Source organism: Aedes aegypti, chromosome 1 (genome assembly GCF_002204515.2).
Source record: "Aedes aegypti strain LVP_AGWG chromosome 1, AaegL5.0 Primary Assembly, whole genome shotgun sequence".
Lineage (NCBI taxonomy): Eukaryota > Metazoa > Arthropoda > Insecta > Diptera > Culicidae > Aedes > Aedes aegypti.
In genome coordinates this window covers 300,588,661-300,609,960 of record NC_035107.1, presented here as the reverse complement: position 1 = coordinate 300,609,960, position 21,300 = coordinate 300,588,661, and the positions used below count along the sequence as shown (strand labels likewise).

General features: G+C 39.6%; 1 protein-coding gene across 8 annotated transcripts in view; it reads right to left on the bottom strand.

The window, feature by feature from the left end:
• Positions 1-21,300, bottom strand: part of LOC110674205 (collagen alpha chain CG42342) — a 658,184-nt gene that overhangs the window by 180,523 nt on the left and 456,361 nt on the right. For 7 of the 8 annotated variants that reach the window (XM_021838257.1, XM_021838251.1, XM_021838254.1 and 4 more), the window contains one exon: positions 9,327-9,395. The exons of the other annotated variant lie outside the window; for it this stretch is intronic. In XM_021838257.1, the coding sequence (XP_021693949.1) occupies positions 9,327-9,395 (69 nt within the window). The remainder of the gene's footprint in view (positions 1-9,326; positions 9,396-21,300) is intronic. 8 annotated transcript variants of the gene reach the window in all.

The following is a 21,300-nucleotide window of genomic DNA, read 5'->3' as shown; positions in this document are numbered from 1 at the left end:
CCCGAAAAGACTACTTTTAAAATCCTTAGGAAGATTCAGTCTCAATTATAAGGAAGACTCTCTCAGAAACCTAAGGAGATACTGAAGAATATGCTGAAAGAGATTCTTTTCAGGATTCGGAGAGAAGCCTTCTCAGATTTCTGAGATAATTCTTCTCATTTCTATCTCGCGTATCTTTTCTTTTGTACATTGAGAGGCTCTCTTTGTTTATTATCCTCTTAATCAATAACTGAGCCACATTTACCTCTCCCGTTGCGTTTTTTATACGAAATGCTAGCTAAGGACATTGTCTTTCGATCTATAGTGGAAAACTTCTCAAAAGAGAGTGAGAGAAGAGAGAACCTGTCACTGCTACAGAGGTCCGTTTGAAAAGTTATGCAAGATATTCTTCTCATAATTTGGAGAAAATCTATCTCAGGTTTTGAAAAGAATCTTTCTCAAGATTCGGAGATGAACTTTTCGTAAGATTTGTAGCGAATTCTTTTCGAGAATCGAAGAGATTCCTGAACAGGACTCGGAGTGAATCTTGAACAAGACTGGGAGAGAATCCTGAACAGGGTTTAAAGGTAACCCTGAAAAGAATTTGGACAGAATCCTAAACAAGATTTGAAGGAAAACTTTTTAAGATTTGAGGGTACTCCTTCCTAGGATTCCGAAGAGAATCCTTCCCAATATTAGAAATAAATTCTTCTCATAATTTAAAGAGATCTTTTTCAAAATTCAGAGAGAATCACTCTTTTCTCAGGATTTCAAGCGAATTTTTCTAATAGTTCAGAGCGAATCAATTTCAGGATTCTATCCGAATCATATAAAAATACTTTTTTTTATAAAAAAAAAAAAACAAAATATGGAAAGTTACCAAGAAAATTTTGATTTAATTTTTTTTAAATTTAATCCAATATTTTCAAAATTTTCTAGGAAAAAAAAAATGTTTTGCAAACTGGTATAAATAATAGAAATTAACAACTTTTCGAAACATAATAGGGTTCTAAAATGCATTTTTGATCAATTATTAGAGAAAAATGTATTTTTTTATGATCAGGGATCAAACGCACTAGGATTTAAGGTATATTACAAACAGTCAAGCATTTTCTATCAGTTGCATCTGTTTGCATGAGTATCCAAACGAGGAAGCTTGAATATCATGAGCCACTATAAGGCCTCTTATATAATCGTATTTTATCTTCTATGTAATTGAGAACCCCTTTGTCTTTGAAAAGTAATGCGTATTATTTATAAATAATCTGATTTTAAAAAACGCATCTGCATTAAAACTGTTTTTTTTTTAATTTAAGAAAAAACTTGCCTCTCAGAAGAGAAGAATTATTTGCTTATATTCAATTGATTATTCTCACCCCTCGAAATTTTTCAGTATTCTAGGAGAATTCTTCTCAGAATTTTAAATAAATCCGCATTAAGATGGTGAGAGAATCCCTATCAAGATTAGGAAAAAATCCCTCTCAGGATTCGAAGAGAATCTCTCTTAGGATTCGGAGAGATTTCCGCTCAGGATTCGGAGGGAATCCTTCACAGGATTCTGAAAGAACCACCCTCAGGATTTTGAGAGACTTCCTCTCAGGATTCTGAGAGATTTCCTCTCAGGATTCTAGGAGATTCCCTATAGGGATTCTGAGAGAATCCTTCAAAGATTTCTGAGAGAATTTCTCGCAGCATTCTATCAGAATTCTGAAAGAATCCCTTTTAGTATGTGGAGAGAATCCCTCTCAGGATTTTGCGATAAATTCTCTCTTGAATCGGAGAAAATCCCTTTCAGGATTCCAAAAGAATCCCTTTCAATATTCTGAGAAAATCCCTCTCTGGGTTTGGAGAGAATCCCTCTCAAGATTCTGAGAGAATTTCTCTCAAGAATCCCTCTCAAAAGGCTTTGAAATTCCACTCAGGATGCTGGGAGAATCCCTCTCAGGATTCTTAGGGAATCGCTCCTAGCATTTTATTCAAAATCCTTTCTAGGATTCTGAGAGATACCCTCTCAGAATTCTAAAAGAATCATTCTAAGGATGCTGAGAGAATCTTGCTTAGGATTCTGAGAGAACCCATCTCAGATTTCGTAAAGGATCCCTCTCACGATTCTAAGAGAACTCTGTACTCTGAGAGAATACCTTACAGAATTTTCTGAGAAAACCCATCCCATAATTCTAAAAGAATTCCTTTCATGATTCTGAGAGAATCCCTTTCAAGATTCCGAGTGAACCCCTCTCAGGATTCTGAAAGAACTCATCTCAGGTTTCATGAAGGTTTCCTCTCATGATTCTGAAATAATCCCCAAGTAACCAACAAGCATTTTAAATAGCATTCAACAAGCATTATATTCGTATGTACGACAATGCATTAAATGCTCGTTGAACATATAGCTGCCAGTAGTGCTGCACCAAAGCAGGTTTTGGCGAAATAACGGGCTGCTTTAATGCTCCTCCTTCAGAAACGTTGTTTATTACTGTCAAAAAAGTAACGCCTCCGTGGAGAAATAAAACAAAAATATCAACACCTCTTGCTCTTTCTCACATATCATAGTTGCTTGTCTCGGATGTTTTTGTTGTTGTGGTGTAGTTTTTTTGGCTTTATCCTGGATTGAGTTTCGAAATCACGAACTGGTGGGGTTGGTAGAGTTAATTGTGCTTCGCCTTGCAGAGTATACCACAGAAGGTTCAGCATCAAGCGATGGTTTTATGTCCTACTTAAGCTAAGTCCTGAGCAGACTTAAGTATCGGATGCAGAATATGTCAGAGTAACCGGCATGCCGATCCATGATACTATAAGTGACAAATTATTATATTTCTCCGTAAGAGTGAATAACTTGATTCAGAACATATTTAGGAGTCAGAACGAAACATGTTTATAAGTTCGTTTATGCGACAACATTCTTGTTTGTTGTGAACATATCTTGTACTATTTCATCAGATGGTAGGACATCCCCCTCACGAGGCGTTGGTATGAGAGAGACAAACTCCTTTAGGATTAGTAACATATAACTGTACTCTTCTATCACGGCACTCGTACAGCAACATATAAGCATTTTGGTTGCTTAGAATCTAAGACACCCCTTGCATGGAAAATGCTCAATAATAACAAAGTGATTTAAGATAGCAGTGCTTCTGCTGGTTTCAAACAGATAAGCAATCAAACTGCTCAAATAAAACAAATAGCAGATCAAATACTCTAAGCATTCTGTTGGACGACTTGTTCAAATGCTTAGTGGTTACCTGGGTCTATCTCACAATTCTGAGAGAATTCCTGTCAGGATTCTTTGAGAATCTCTCTAAGGATTCTGAAAGAATTCCTTTACGGGTTCCGAGAGAATCCCTCTCAGGATTCTGAGAGAATTCCTCTCAGGATTCTGAGAGAATTCCGCTCAGGATTCTGAGAGAATTCCGCTCAGGATTCTGAAAGGATTCCTCTCGAGATTCTGAGAGAAATCCTCTCAGGATTCCTAGAGAATCCCGCTCAGGATTTTGAGAAAATCTCTCTCAGAATTTTCTGGGAGAATCCTTCTCAGAATTCTGGCAGAATTGCTCTCATGATTCCCTCTTACGATTCTGAGAACCCCTCTCAGAATTCTTATAGAACCCCTCTCAGAATTCTAAGAGAATCCCTCTCGAAATTTTCTGTCAGAATTCATCTCAGAATTTTCTGACATAATCCCTATCAGGATTATGAGAGAATCCCTCAAAAGATTCTGAAAGAATACTCTCCGGATTTTGAGAAAATTCCTCTCAGGATTCCGAGAGAATCCGTCTCAGGATTCTGAAAAAAGTTTCTCTCAGGATTCAGATAGAATTGCTCTCATGATTCTGAGAGAATCCCCCTCAGGACTCTGAGAGAAAACCTTTCAGTATTTTGTGAGAGAATCCCTTTCAGGATTCCGAGAGATTTCCTTTCAGGATTCTGAGCGAATCCCTCTTGAAATTTTCTGACATAATCCCTCTCAGGGTTCGGAGAGAACCCCTCTCAGGATTCTGAAAGAATACCTCTCCGGATTCAGAGAAAATTCCTCTCAGGATTCAGAGTGAATCCCTCTCAGGAATCTGAGAGAATTCTTCTCAGGATGCCGTAAGAATCCCTCTCAGGATTCCGAGAGAATCCCTCTCAGGACTCTAAAAGAGTTTCCCTCGGGATTTTGACAGAATCCCTCTCAAAATTCCGAGTGAACCCCTCTCAGGACTACGAGAGAATCGCTCTTAGGATTCTGAGAGAATTCCTTTCAGGATTCTGCGAGAATCTCTCTCAGGATTCCGGAAGAATCCCTCTCAGGATTCCTAGAGAATCCTTGTTAGAAGTTTAAGAGAACTCCTCTCAGAATTCTGAGGGAACCCCCCTCGCAGGATTCTGAAAGAACCCCCCTTAGAATTTCCTGACAGAATCCTGAGTGAAACCCTCTCAGGATTCTGAGAGAAACCCTCTCAGGATTCTGAGAGAAACCCTCTCAGGATTCTGAGAGAATTCTTCTCCGGATTTCGAGAGATTTCCTCTCAGAATTTCGAGAGAATCCCTCACAGAATTCTGAGAGAATCCTTCTCAAGATTCTGAGAGAATCCCTCTCAGGATTCTGAGAGATTCCCTCTCAGGATTCTGAGAGAATCCCTCTCAGGATTCTGAGAGAATCCCTCTCAGAATTCTGAAACTATTTCTCTCAAGATTCCGAGATAATCCCTCTAAAATTCTGTTAGAATCCCTCTCAGGATTCTAAGAGAATCCCTCTCAGGTTTCGGCAAAAATTTCTCTCAGGATTCTGCGAGAATTCTCTCTCAGGATTCTGAGAGAACCCATCTCAGGATCCCTCTCACGATTCTGAGAGAGTCCTTTTCAGGATTCTGAGAGAACCCCTCTCAGTACTCTGAGAGAATACCTTGCAGATTTTTTTGAGAAAATCCCTCTTATAATTCTGAGAGAATTCCTTTCATGATTCAAAGGTAATCCCCCTAAAGATTTTGAGAGAACTCATCTCAGGTTTCGTTAAGGATCCCTCTCACGATTCTGAGATAATCTATCTCAGGATTCTGAGAGATTTCCTCTCAGAATTCAAATAGCATCCCTCTCAGGATTCCGACAGAATTTCTCTCAGAGTTCAGAGAGAATTTCTCTCAGAATTACGAGAGAATCCTACTTTGGATTCTGAGAGAATCCCTCTCAGGATTCTGAGAGAATATCTCCCAATATTCTGAGAGAATCCCTCTCAGAATTTTCTGAGAAATCCTTCTCAGGATTCTGAGAGAATCCCTCTCAGAATTTTCTGAGAGAACTCCTCTCTGGATTCTGTGAGAATTCCTATCAGGATTCCTAGAGGATCCCTTCCAGGATTTTGAGAAAATCTTTTTCATGATTTTCTGAGAGATTCCATATCAGGATTCTGACAGAATTGGTCTACTGATTCTGAGACAATCCTTCTCACGAACCTGAGAGAATACCCCTCAGGAATCTGAGAGAATACCTTTAAGAATTTTCTGAGAGAGTCCTTCTCATGATTCTGAGAGAATTCCTTTCATGATTATGAGAGAATTCCTATATAGATTCTGAGAGAATCCCTCTCAGGATTACGAGAGAATCCTTCCCAGTACTCCGAGAGAATCCCTCTCACGATTCTGTGATAATCTATTTCAGGATTCTGAGAGATTCCTTTAAGGATTCCGACAGAATCCCTCTCAGGATTCTGAGAGAATTCCTCTCAGGATTCTGAGAGAATCCCTCTCAGGATTTTGAGAAAATGTCTCTCAGAATTTTCTGAGAGAATCCCTCTGACGATTCTGAGATATTCCCCCTTAAGGACTCTGAGAGAATACCTTTCAGAATTTTCTGAGAGAAACCTTTTCAGGATTCTAAGAGAATTCCTTTCATGATTCTGAGAGAATCCTTCTAAGGATTCCGAGAGAATCCCTCTCAGGATTCTGAGAGAGCTCATCTCAGGTATCGTAAAAGATCTTTCTCACGATTTTGAGATATTCTATCTCAGGATTCTGAGAGATTCCTTCTCAGAGTTTTCTGAGAGAATTCCTGCCAGGATTCTGTGAGAATCTCTCTCAGGATTCTGAGAGAATCCCTTTGAGGATTCCGAGAGAATTCCTTTAAGTGTTTCGAAAGAATCCCTCTCAGGATTCTGCGAGACTTCCTCTCGGGATTCTGATAGAATTCCTCTCAGGATTCTGAGAGAATTCCTATCAGGATTCTGAAAAAATTCATCTCAGGATTCCTTGAGAATCCCTTCCAGGATTTTGAGAAAATCCTGCTCACGATCCTGAGAGATTACTTTTAGGACTCTGAGAGAATACCTTTCATAATTTTCTGAAAGAATCCCTCTCAGGATTCTGAGAGAATTCCTTTCATAATTCTGAGAGAATCTCTATCAAGATTCTGAGAGAATCCCTCTCAGGATTCCAGGAGAGTCCCTCTCCGCGTTCTGAGAGAACCCATCTCAGGTTTTGTAAAGGATCCCTCTCACGATTCTGAGATAATCTGTTTCAGGATTCTGAGAGATTCCTTCTCAGGATTCGGACAGAATTCCTGTCAGGATTCTGAGAGAATCTCTCAGCATTCCGAGAGAATCTTTTTCAGGATTCTGAGAGAATTCTCTTAAGGATTCCGAGAGAATCCCTCTCAGGTTTCTGAGAAATTCCCTCTCAAAATTTTTTAACAGAATCCCTCCTAATATTTTCTGAATGAATCCCTCTCAGAATTATGAAAGAATCCCTTTCGGGATTCTGAGTGAGTTTCTCAGTTCCCTCTCAGAGTTTAGAGGGAATTCTTCTCAGAATTGCGAGAGAATCCCACTCAGGATTTTGAGAGAATTCCTCTCAGGATTTTGAGAGGATTTCTCTCAGGATTCCGTGAGAATCAGTCGCAGAATCTAAGAGAATCCTCCTCAGGATTCTGAGAGAATTTCTCTTAGGTTTCTGAGAGAATTTCTCTCAAGATTCAGAGAGAATTCCTCTCAGGGTTCTGAGAGAATTCCTTTCAGAATTCTGAGAGAATATCTCTCAATATTCCGAGAGAATCCTTCTAAGAATTTTCTGAGAAAATCCTGCTCAGAATTTTCTGAGAGAATCTTTCTCAGATTTTTTGAGAGAACCCCTCTCAGGATTTTAACAAAATCCCTCTCAGCATTCGGAGAGAATCTCTCTTAGGAATCTGAGAGAATATCTCTCAGGATTCTGAGAGAATCTGTCTCATGCTTCTGAGAAAATTCCACCCAGGATTCTGAGAGAATTCATCATACAAATCGTATTGCAACGTATTGATTCTACAGAAATCTTATTAAAATTAAAATTCTATGCTCTTTCTAGGCAACTACGAAATCGTAACTTATTTTTGACAAATCATCATCGAACAAATTATGCCAAAACGGGCCTCTAAATCAAATGATGGCCATTTACAATCAACATTGCGAAACTATTGACTTTACCATGTATCGGCAAAATCTAAAAACATACTTCAAATCCAATAGAAATCGCAACACATAAAATAAAACAAAATTAAATTAACATCACTTACACTACACTTTCTTTTTCAACATTTTTTATAAATTTCATAATTTTAGTATTAAAAAATAAAATAAAAATATGTATATGGAAATTGTACTAGTCTACGTCGGTTGACGAAATAAATAAATTAATAAGTTGATTTTCAAGATAATTATCTAAGTATTCTGATAGAATCTTTTTCAGAACTCCGAAGAAAGGCTCTAAGAGAATCCCTTGATTCTGAATGAAATGCTATCAGGATTCTGAGAGAACCCCTCTTAATGTAGTAAACACTCAAAGCGCCTAATTTTCTTTTTGAAAATTTTCAATCAAACACACCATACCGATGAAATTTCGTTTCATCGATTTTGAGCATTCGTCCCACTGTGCGACGGTTGGACGGACGGGTGCCCCATCCGTAGTTGGTTGGAAAACAAATTGTTTCATATTTCCTTTCTGACCTCCGCATGCCGCCAATTGACGACGACGACGGAGTTTCCTCAATCCGAGATTCCGAGGGACTAACTTTTAAGCGTAGATGTGCGGTCGGCAAAAAAGAACGGAAGACCTTTTGTGAATTGAATTGAGCGCTTAGTTTACTGGCATTGCGTCCACACAGCCTGCTTGGTTATTGGGAAGACGAACAGAGACGATGACCGCCTTTTGACGAAGGCCAGTTTAGAGGTGGCATTCCAGAAGATTGGTTTCGTCGACGCAACCGGAATGCGACGGAATGTGGAAGTTGGTGCATTGCGGTGCGAGGGTTAAATGTGCTCATTGTGTTAGGATTATATGGTGCTTTGTAACGGGGGGTCGGAAAAATAATAACGCAGTTTGTTAATGTAAAACTACTCTATCTTCTATCAGTTGTTGTTGGGTGGGATGCTTTGTTGCTGGAAACGGAAAGCAAGTGGACACTGAATGAAAGTTGACGCTTTGTCGTGTTGGGGTGGTCCAAGTAGGCGTGAGAAAAGCACAGTCGCTGGGATAAACTAAAGATGACAATTCTACCATAAAACTCGTATAATACATTCATCTTAGTTACAAAGTTGAAACAAATAATGCTATTATTATGCAACGTTATCGTGCTTACTGTTTACTTGAGTGAAATTCATACTGTTCTCACGCCTACTTTGGCTTGTTATCTGGAACGAAACAAGGGACGCACCTACCAGAAGCCTACTGAGTTATCTCCATCTTCTGTAAAATGCGACAAAGCTCGACGAATACGAAGTATTTCCACCCCAGCAGAGCAGCGCAAGTTTATTCCGTTAACCAGAAGTTTTTAATAATCGCTACTGTGTTCGCAGTTTGAGTAGTAATAAGCATCAACATGAAGCATCATCAACAACAACATCAGCTCTACCAACTAACTAATGTAAGTAACAACGAGAACGGAGCAAAGAAACAAAATTTAGTTCTACTGCACCAAGAGATAACGCGCTACAGAACAAAAAAAAAACTAAGGAAGCTAGAGTTAAAGCGAAAGCCAAACACCACAACAGCGATCTACAACGTCAAACTACCAGAACAGGAGTTTTCCCGCCTTTTCCTCCCACGCGCCCCAATGCGTCGCTATTGTCGTCGTCGTCGTCGTCGTCTGGTTGGATCGGTTCTCCCCGAGGCGCGGACAGGCGGCGGCGGCTTTTGTTGTTAGCCACAGAGCTCGGTTTCTTCCGTCCGGCCGCGAGGTGGTCCCCGAACACCCAGTCCAGCGACATCCCACACCCACATCCGAGGAAAGGAGGGAAAACTCTCTGTTCTTCTGCGTCTCCCGGCCCGGGTCTTGGCCGGAGTTTAAGGAAAGCAGATAAGCCAGCAAACCAACTAACGGCGTAGATGCGGGGGTATTGGTACCTTGACGGCTACGATTTCAGCGTATCCCAGCGAACCACCCCGCAGTGTCGTTACGGATCGCTTTAATCCCTTTGGAAGGATGGTGGTGGTAGAGCGATTTTTTTTCAGGATCCAAGGAGCCGTTGTCATCATCATATTCGATGGGTTGGGCAGACGTCGGAGTAAGGGAAGAGAGATGAAAGAGCACAAAATTACTGCATGGTTCTTTTGTAGGGTGTCTCGGTGTGTTACGGAAACCGACGCAGAGGATTCTGTACCAAATATCCGATAACTATTTACCTGAAAACCATTTACCCGAAATTTTACCCAAATGTGACATTTATTCGAATGGTATGCAGTCAACTCAATGTATATATATATCGATATTAAAAAAATATTGAGTCATGGTACAGTTGTGTTCAGAATAATAGTAGTGAAAGCCGATTTTCATACAAAATGCTCAACTTTGGCATGCTGTAAGTTTGTTTCTCTATGAGCAATCGCTATGAAATATTGGCAGAGAACTACAAATGTACTCAATTTTATTACCACAAAATACGGATTTTTCCACATTACCGGTTAAAAAGTTGAGCACCAGGTGAAATCGCTCAAAATAATAGTAGTTTTTCTATTGTGAATTTTTGTTCAACAACAATTTTGTAATAAATTGGCTTCTACATACATGTATAGTTTGAGTGGAAATTGTTGAAGCGATGAGTAAATAAAAATTCAAAAACTCAAAATACAGCAGGTATAGAAATTATTAAAACTATTATAAAACTACCTACTATTATTTTGAGCGATTTCACCTGGTACTTAATTTTTTAACCGATAGTGTGAAAAACTTAATATTTTGTGGTGAAAAATTTAGGAATATTTGTAGTTCTCTGTCAAAATTTCATGCTGATTGCTCATAGGAGAACAATGTTACAGGATGCCAAAGCTGAGCATTTTGTATGAAAATCGGCTTTCACTACTATTATTCTGGAAACAACTGTATTTGTGTTTTTGGGAAGATTATGGAATTGTGTTTCTAGTGTGGTTCCATGTGTTATATATCGAAGCATGGAATATTAATTCATGGACACTAAACTGTAGTACCATAAAATGGGATAAAGTTGATCCCTTTTGAGCGATCCCGGGCCTCCACATTTTAGAGGTTCCCACTTATTACGACTAAAAATATTTATTTAAAAGCTATAAAAAGTATTGTGAATCTATGACTGGTACTATGTTTTTTGAATAACATCGATAGATTTTAAATATTCAAGGTGATTTCATAAATTTGTAATGTTTTAAGTTCATCAATTACAATCAATCATCAGTTTTTTCGTTCAAATTCAAAGAAATATTGATGAAAATCTATCATTTTATTATAGATAACATGTGCGATGTAATAAGACATCTTCATGAATATTGTATCGTTATGAAACTTGTTAAAACGATGATAGTGAAAAACCTTTGAAAGTGATTCAAAACAATCGTCGATATGTACAAAAAATAACTCCAAGCAAAATAATGAAACGAAATATTCAAATTGTCATGAAGCATTGCATAGTAGACTGATGCAAATTTTGAAGTTTTTGCTCCCCTATGCTTAAACAGTGTCAATTATGATGAAAATCATTCTCCCAAAATTTAAAATGAATTGGAAGAAATTTGGTTGTGCACAGGCCATTTGATGTTTCTATGGAAATTACTATGGAAAAGACAAACCTTTCGTGTTCAATCCTCTAACTGCTCGTAATAATAATTTATGGAAAAGTGAACAAACTCTACTCATGTGAAATCTTCCCAGCTACAACTTTGCCGAAGACCACATTTTGATTGGACGTAAGGATAATTTGTAATTAGTGATAACAATGTCTTAATCATGCTGAGATGATCATTCAATTACTTTCGGAGCAACACTGCTGTTTTGCTGTAGAACATAGTAGCCTGGATTACTTTGATTTATTCTACCCGCCAGGAGCACCACTGTTGCCTGTCGAACAGTTGGTTAAGCATGCAAAATGCAAACCCAATTTATGATTAAGAATAGCAATTTATCCTTAAGTCAAAATGTGGTATTCAGCAAAGTTGTAGCTGAAAGGATTCCACATGAGCAGAGGTTGTTCACATTTCCATTAAATATTATGTCGAAGAGATAGAGGCCTGGAAGCAAAAAGTTGGCGTTTTTCATAGTAATCTCCATATAAACTTTAACGAAGAGGAAAAATATCAACGTCATATGCAGCCCAGATTCCCCTCTCACGAAACGTCAAATGCAGCCCACCGTTTTTATGGCTGAAAAAGTGAAAAGTATTGTGTTCAAAGCAAACTGTTATTAAAAACCTCAGTCGGCGAAGCAGTTTTTTCCAAAGTTGCTGATGAATCTAAGCAGAAGATTAATTATTTCTAATGTCTGCTACGTTTGCTGGCATGAAATTTCACTCAAACGGCTATTTATGATTCGATGTGATGCAAACTCAATCATTTTTTGCTGAGAGGTACATGTGAGGGTTTGAACAGCGTGCGCATAATTGGTATAAACACAAAGTGGAAAAAGAAAAAAACTAAGCAATCACAGAAAAAGAAGACCGTCTTCGCGAGTCTCGTCTCAGGTAAGAATAACTGTTTTGTTTGGAGGTTGAACAAAGAATGAATATATTTTCTAGTTGTCATTATTAGTAAAAGAATCATGGCTTGCTTGGCAGTTCAAGGGTTACTGCTTTAACATCTCCCTCCTCAGAAAATCTCATAATATTCAAAATGAGAAGGGAGCCAACGTTTCCTGCCTGAAGGTCCTCGGAAGGGTAGTGAACGTTTTCTGGACGGAACTGGATCTGTGGGGGTTTGATTTATCTGCGATGGTCCAGGTACAGCATCTTCCATTGGATTCTGCATCACGTCTTCAGGAAACGTACCAGCTCTTGGGGATCCGGGATCAGGAACGGGGTTGTCCACAAGAATAGGGAGATTTTCGATGTTTTCGACTTGATTAAGTTGACCTGGACAGTTGAACTCTTCTAGCAAGATTTCCAAAGGCAAAGGCTGTTCTGCTGTAGGTTGATGTTCACCGTCCGGTGTGCGTCTTCGCAACTGGTTCACATGGGATCTGATTAAACCTCGACGTCTTTTGTCTTCGAGGAGAATGTTGTACACCACGCTACCCTTCTTTTCGATAACGGTTCCTTGCGCCCAATATCGTTCGTTTTGAATATGAATTTCAGCGAATACTGCGTCTCCAGCTTTGAAAGACCGGTGTATAGCGCCGTGCTTCTTATTGAATTTCATGTTCTGTACTTCATTGATGTGAGATGGTTTTGGAACCGATGGCTTCATCAAATCTAGAACGGAGCGGGGTTTCCTTCCCCGTAAAACTTCAGCTGGCGATTTGTTGTCCGGCAAAGACGGATTCGGGGCGCAACGATAGGTTTGAAGGAAAATCTGCAAAGTGTCTTCAACATCTTCTCCGCCTATCTTCAAAAGAGCTCTCTTCAACGTATCCACAAACCTTTCGGCTTGACCATTAGACTGTGGATGAAGGGAGGAGTCTTCACATGATCGATTCCGAAATCTTGACAAAACTTTGCAAAGGCTTCCGAACTGAATTGTGTGCCATTGTCCGTCACAATTGTTAGTGGACATCCGAATCGAGACACACACTCCTTAAGCTTCTTAATCGTCGTTGTTGCGGTGGAATTGTTGGTCGCAAACATCTCAGGCCACTTTGAATGCGCGTCCACGATGACAAGGAAAAATTTTCCCCGTACTGGTCCAGCATAATCCACGTGAAGACGAGACCATGGCGTGGATGGAATCGGCCACGACGAAAGCGTTGTTTTCACAGGAGCTTTTGATGCCGAAGCGCAACTTCCGTATTTTCGAACAAAGTCTTTAATATCTGCATCAATGTTCGGCCAGTACACGTAACTTCTAGCAAGGGATTTCATTCTCTGCATACCAGGATGACCAACGTGTAACTGCTTGAGGACAGGTGACTGCAATGACTGCGGAACGACAATTCGGTCCATGAACATTAGGCATCCGTCTGCTTCACAGAATGATTCACGTCTTTTGTAGAACGATGTATATCGCATCCGGAAGTTTCACAGAAGGCCAGTTTTCACGTACTTGTTTGAGAATCGTCTGGAGAGTTTTGTCTTTTCTTGTTTCTTGCACGATCATTTGATTTGTCACCGGAAGAGCTGATAAAACTTCGGATTGAATGTTACGGATATCTTCCTCGATTTGTAGACTTGCGATCACGTAATCTTCATCGGGCTTGGAATGTTCTCCAATCAAACGAGAAAGGACATCGGCATATCCAAATTTGTCAGTCTTCTTGAATTCGATCTTGAAATCGTATTGTAGCAGTGTGAGCGCCCACCGCTGCAATCTGTTTGCTGTATGAACAGGAATCCCTTTCTTCGAACCAAAAATATACCAAGGAGTGGTTTGTGATCGGTCTGCAGGGAAACGTATTCCAAACATCATACGGTGGAACTTGGTACAGGCAAAAATCAGAGCTAGTCCTTCTTTTTCTCCTTGAGCGTAATTCCGTTCAGCATCCGTAAACGTGCCAGAAGCGTGACAAACAGCTTTCACAAAACCATCCGGGAAACGGTGAAGTAGAACTGCTCCTATGCCATGCTGTGATGCATCCGCTGCTACTATCATCTCTAAATTCGGATTGTAATGGGTCAACAGCAGGTCCGATTGCAAAACGTTCTTGAATTGCTCAAAAGACTTCTGGCAGGCTGGACTCCAGTTCCACTTCACGTCCTTTTTCAGCAAGGCATCCAACGGTTGGCGGTGATCGTGTATGGTTCGTACAAACTTACCATAATAGTTAACTGCTCCAAGGAACGAACGTAGCGTCTGTACATCGTGTGGGGCTGGCATGTTGACGATGGCCTTGATTTTCTCTGGATCCGGACGAATCCCTTCTTCATCTACTATCAACCCGAGGTACTTGATCTGCTGCATGAAGAAATTGCTTTTTTCGATTTTCAGGTGGAACCCATATTCTTCAATGCGCGCCAACAGCCGGTCGAGTTGCTCAAAATGTTCTTCTAAGGAATCACTGGCTACAATGATGTCGTCCAAATAACCGCTGGTGTCTTCCAGGTTGGTGATCATGCTGTTCACGATCTGTTGAAATTTGCCTGGTGCTGTTTTCACTCCTGGAGAAGGTCGATTGAATTGATATAGCCCTTTGTGCGTGTTGATGGTCAGTAATTTTCTGCTTTCTTCGGAGACTTCGACTTGCAAATAAGCATCCGAAAGATCGATTTGCGAAAATATCTTCTTTCCAGCCAATTTTGCGAATATGTCTTGAGGCAACGGCAACGGATGGTGATTCGACTCCAATCTCTCGTTCAATCCGGTCGAATAATCTGCACAGATCCTCACTTTGCCGTTTGGTTTCCGAACTGCTACAATAGGGGCGGCCCACTCGGAGTATGTCACAGGAGATATGATTCCCAGTGCTTGAAATCGATTCAGTTCATTTTCAATCTTCTCAGTGAATGCATATGGAACTGGGCGTTTTTGACGATAGACTGGTCTGTTTCCTGGCTTGACCGTCAGCGATACTTGTTTCTCCGTGCACAGTCCGAGACTTTCGTTGAACACGTTGTTGTACTTCGCTTTCAAACTATCGACCAGACCAACAGCGTTTGGATGAAGCTTCATTGATAATTGGTTGCACACTGCGTTGAACGGTACATCCCATAGTCCAAAAAGTTCGATCCACTCAGCTCCAAATAGATTAAGATCGTCTGCCTTCGATACGAAGCATCTTCCCTGCTTGGACATGCCATTCAATGTGATTGAGCACGTTAACTCCAGAATGAGACCCATATCGTCACCGGAAGCATTCACCACGTTGATAGACGGTTGTTTTCCGGTCGGGCAGCCCATTTGCTGGTAGACTTCATGGGAAATTACGCTGATGTCCGCTGCACTATCCAGCTGCATTCTGACTGGGCTTCCGTTGAGTTCGACCGTAGTGAATTTCCGATTAGCTGCAATACTGACCTGATTTATGGAATAAATTCCGTGGGCTTTTGCTGATTGATTCTTCGAACCTCGCTTCTTCTTCTTCGGTTTTGCCTGGAAGCAGGCACAGTATCCCTCTTTATGTCCGACTTTCTTGCATGATTTGCACTGATGTTGAATGAAGTTGCAGTTCTTGGAGTAGTGCATTTCTCCGCAACGCCAGCAAGGGGTGTTCGGGACATCGGAGAACTGCTGCTGCTGCTGATATTGACCAGTTGTCTTGACTTTCGTTGGTTGCTTGATGGCGCAAACTGTGGATTTGTTACCTGACTTCTCGATCATTGCCGTATCCTTTTTGATATTCAGGATTCGCTGACAATCCTCGGCCAACGAATGTAGTGTCATCGGCGTCGCTGGATTAGCGTTCTCGATCTTGGACAGCAGGGAAGTTCGGATATCCGCGTCTTTGCTTGAATTAAGGCCGCAAACGAAGAGTAGACATTTGAACTGGTCAGTCGTGGTTTCCAGTAGTTTGAATTCTTCACACTTCTCGTTCACGATGCCAGCGTACGTGTAGAAATCATCCGACGGACTCTTCTGCTGCTGTAGACACTGGTACCGCAAGTTGAACAATGATGTGTTCCGACCGAAAATTGACTTCAAGGTGTTGATTGTGTCTTCGAATGAAACGTCTTTCGGTTTCTTCGGTAGGATGTAGTTCACATATTTCTTGTGCGCTACAGTGCTGATGTTCCGGAGCAAGAGTCTGACCTTGGCCGGTCCATCCAATTTCCGGGCGTCTTCTTCAAACAGATCCTCGTATTTTGCGAACCAGGCTTCAAACGTAACTCCCGCTTCAGCGTTGTAATGGAATTCACTGATGCTGCTTGACAAAGACTCGGTCAAGAACTCAGTTTGGCTTTGTCGGCGTGGATCCTCCGGATGCTGCTGGTTGGGCGGCAGATTACCGTCACCACTTCCAACTTGTTGACTTGCTGCGGCTCTTGAAGCGAAAAGTTCTTGAAGGATTCGTCCTTGGTTCTCCAGAATCCGCAAGAGATTTGCCTCGTACTCGGGACTCATTTCGCTGCCGTAACTGTGCATGACTTCGTAAAAATTCTCGTCGCCAAAATATGTTGTGTAGTAAGAACAACTGCTTAGTTTGGAGGTTGAACAGAGAATGAATATATTTTCTAGTTGTCATTATTAGTATAAGAATCATGGCTTGCTTGGCAGTTCAAGGGTTACTGCTCTAACAACTAGGGTGTAGTGATTGTTGCTTCTAGAGACCGAGAATACCTCTGCATCTCCACAATCACCACGGGATGGGTGTTTATTAGTGGAAAAAAGAAAAGATCTGGGAGTCACCTTTGGTCGGTGATGCGATCCATGGATAAGGAGGAAAAATACGACTTATACTTAAAGCTAGTTTTGCATTTTGTCTCGAGAAGTTTTTGGTAGAAGATTAGAAATAAATATAAACATCTATAATGTCGAACCATTCATAAGAAGTTTTTATGAAGAGAATATATTTTAAATTATATGAAACAAGAATAATGCCTACAACCGTAACAGTAATTGTTTGGGTTAAAAACAATAACATTACAAATTCAAATAGAATCTACCAACCTCTGAGAATCTCAAGAGCTATTTTAAGGAACGTTTGGGATATTCCAGGCCCTCCAAATTACCCTGGAGTTCAGAACTACAGGTCTACACTTGTTCCAGTAGTTATTCTCGCTAAACTGAGTAAAGTTATATAATCTACAATGTTTACTGAACCTTGTCACGGATCAAAAGGCTAATTCAAGGAATGTTTGGGGTATTCTAGGCCCTCCAAATTACCCTAGTGTTCGTAACTTCAGGTTTACATTTGTTTCAGTAATTTATCTCACTAAACTGAGTGAAGTTATATAATCTAACATGCTCACTAAACCATCTCATGGATCAATAAGCTCTTTCAAGGAACATTTGGGATATTCCAGGCCCTCCAAATTACCCTGGAGTTCAGAACTTCAGGTCTGCACTTGTTCGCTAAACTGAGTGAAGTTATAAAATCTAACATGTTCACTAAATTTTCTCACTGTTTCAAGGAACGTTTGGGGTATTCCGAGCCACCCAGATTACCCCGGAGTTCAGAAAATCAGATCTACAATTGTTCTAGTAATTTTTCTTACTAAACGATGAAGTTATTTAATGTTCACTGAGCTTTCTCACGAATCAAAAAGATATTTCAAGGAACGTTTGGAGTATTCCAGGCCCTCCAAATTACCCTGGAGTTCAGAACTACAGGTCTTCCCTTGTTCCAGTAATTTTTCTTTCTAAACTGAGTGAAGTTATATAATCTACTATGTTGACTGAACCTTCTCATGAATCAACATGCTGTTTCAAGGAACGATTGAGGTATTGCAGATCCTTCAAACTTTCCCCAGGACTTCAGAACTTCAGGTCTACTATTTTTCCAGTAATATTTCCTTCTAAACTGAGTGAAGTTATATAATCTACCATGTTCACTGAACCTTCTCACAGACCAATTGGCTATTTCAAGGAACGTTGGTGATATTCCAGGCCCTCTAATTTACCCTGGAGTTCAGAACTTCAGGTCTACACTTGTTCCAGTAACTTTTCTCGCTAAAATGTTCAAAGTTTTTCCTTTGGGGCCGGCACGATCATTTATGACCGCAGTCGGAAAATGGCTATATAAAAAGAACCAATGAATAAAATTTACTATCTTCGGAAAAGTCCTTGCAAATATACTTCCCTGTCAGGGAAAAATTTTAGGTGTATGCCTTAATGTCCTACTTGGCAACCTAGAACATCCTGAACATGCAGAAGTCTGACAAATAGAATAATTAGTATAAAAGTAGCTTAAAATGCCCTTTGTAAATACAATTGATGTTCGTACTTGGTAATACATACCTATTATGTCAAGAAAAACGCTGCTTCATATGCCTTTTCATGTCCTGGGATATTCAACGACGTTCAGACAATCCCGAAGCTCATATATCGAAATTTACAGCAGTAGTTGCTTGCGCTAGAAATAATCAGTGATGCCAGATTTCTTTGGAAATCATTCCGTAGTCGAAAAGTGATAAGTGGGGGAGAGATCCCCGGCAATGCAATTCCGTAGATTTCCGTTGGTAAAATCCGTAAATTACCGTAGAATAATGAGAACTTCCGTAGCTTTCTGTAGAAAATATACATTTTCCGTAGAATTATCTTACGGATCCGTAGAAAGTGCTCAATTCCGTAGGTCTACGAAAATTTCCGTAGATCTGGCAACGCTGTAAATAATAATATTTTCAACTCAAACGGAATCTATCGACCTCTGAGAATCTCAAAAGCTTTTCCAAACTATCCTGGAGCTCAGAACTTCAAATCTGCCCTTGTGGCAGTGTTTTTTTTTTTCGCTAAATAGAGTTCAGTTATATAATCTACCAGGTTATATAGGGCCCCCATAGCTGAAGCTGTAAAGACGCGGGTATTCATCATGACCATGCTGAGGGTTCTGGGTTCGATTCCCGGTCGGTCCAGGATCTTTTCGTAATGAAAATAATCTTGACTGCCTTGGGCATAGAGTAAAGGGTGTCCACGATGAAATTTCCACACACAAAATTGATTCGCAAAATTCGAGTTTTCATCCGATTGCCATCAAAACTTCAGGGATTGAGAAATAACTATTAAACTTCGTTTTACCATTTTACTCGTATTTTATTTACAGTCCATACGTAAATGCTCGCACCTTGGCCTCAACCCCGGCCATGAGATTCTGCACAACCTGTGAATCAACCGTTTTTTGCATGTTAACCCATACTTTCATGGACAACGAAACATATGTGAAGGCCGACTTCAAACAGATCCCCGGCAACCTGTTTTTCACGGCCAAGAATAAGTTCAGCGTTCCGGAGCATGTCCGCTCAAAATTACTAAATTTGGTAAGCTAGATCTCAGTTATTTATGGACCGATTCGAATGAAACTTTCACAGAACATCAGATATAACTTGAATTTTAACATATATTTTTGAATAATTTTTCCAACCACGAGTTTATAAGTAATAACGGTTGATTGTACCCCATTTGGCATAAAGTCATTTGGCATAAGGTCGTTTGGCATAAAGCTGTTTGGCATAAAGTCGTTTGACATAATGGTCATTTGGCATAATGGCCGTTTGGCATAATGATTGACTTAGAATGAATATCGGCATTTTCGAAGCTTTTACCGAGATCAACACCACCGACCTCAAAGCAAAAAAAAAATCGTAGGCTCTCAATAAGCGTGGTGGTCGTTCAGGGATATTCCAAGCTATGATTGTCAAAAATTGTAGAGAACATAACTAAATAAAACTCGTGTCGGGTCTGGTGGAAGATCTTTTCCGAATAATGATTTTCTCAACATTCCAGAACATAGAGTATTGTTGAGCTTGTTGCGATACACATATTTGAACATAGTAAATTGACAAAGAAAGTTCGCAGTTATATAAAAGGAAACGGGCATAGAATATTTCTCTGCAGATCCAGCTCTGTCCCAGTTTGGACGTAACACTTGATGAAAATTACTTAATAAAAGAAGGAAAAAATTATTTTCAAAATATTATAAGCTCTTATCCATAGATCTATCATTGCAGCATACTGTAAAAATAGCCTAAATATTTAAGTCTCTAACGCAAAATATCTTCTCACAACATAACTCAAACAAACAACACATATTAAAAAAAAATATTTGTGCAAAACTTTTGAACGATTCAATATAAATTTTAATTTTGAAAGTGTACAACAAAAACACTGTTTATTATCGACAGAAGGAAAAAAATTTGATTGAAATAATTTTTATCCAGCATATCTCAAAAGGAGAGTTTGCAAAAAAAAATGAATATTGGCAGGTTCTAAAGTAACTATCATTCCAACAGCAAGTCTTTCAAGAATTGATAAACAACAAAAAATTTAAATGGTGTACATTTGCTTAACTAAATAATAAAATTTAAAACAGTATACATATAAAAAACAGCCTATTATTAAAAGAAGGCAAAATTGATGATTAAACCAATAGAAGATTGGACGCCAAAAAATATTGCGGCATAATAAAATGAATTATAATTGCATTCAGAATTATCGAAGTAATTTTACTACTTTTCCCTGAATGTCGTTTCTCCGAATGCCGGTTCCCCGAATGACCCTTTCTCCCAAAGAGTGGTGCAGTTTAAATAGGTGCTATAAAAGCCTTCAGTGGCTGGATGGTGAACGAGAAAGAACGATAAGCAATCAAAAGAAGGAGGTATTCTGTCATTTTCGGCTATACACATGTTGGCAAAAATACTGAGGACGGTTAAACTCGAAAGAACCGCCAATTAAATAAAGAAGGGTGCATATCAGATGGCCAGTTCGTTCTCCACCCTGAAATGTATAAAGTAACGACAATTATGAGTGCCACAAACTTTTCGGGGAAGTAGGCTATTCGGGGAAGCGGGATATTCTGGGAACTGGCATTCGGGGAACCGACATTCTGGGAAAAGTAATACAACCCATCGAAGTAACTGTAGTAATCGCTTTCTCTTTTCGCTGATAACTTGAGTAGATCAATGTTATCCATTGCCGCCTTTTGGTGAGATGGAAGCAAAAAAATATATAAAAAATATAGCTCCAAAGAACAGCCTATGTATAAAAGAAGGTGAAATTTATTTAAATTTCAAATCATACCTATAATTATGGTTACATCATATTTTGAAAAAAATGTTTGAAAGAAGGGTAAATTCGTGCTTAATATATCAAAATCTTCTGTGCAAAAATCTATTCCAATAGCGGAACTCAAAAAAAGAATTAATATTTGAAAGATGGGTAATTTCTGGATTAATAATAAAATACTATTGGCGATAACATTTCTAATATGCTCTAGTTTATCCAAGAGCATATGATTGTTGAATAAAGTGACATTTTGTATCAATTGACCCCTCAACAAGCCTGATGTCATCAGAAAGATTCAATTGAAACGTAAAAACGAATGTCATAGAAATTT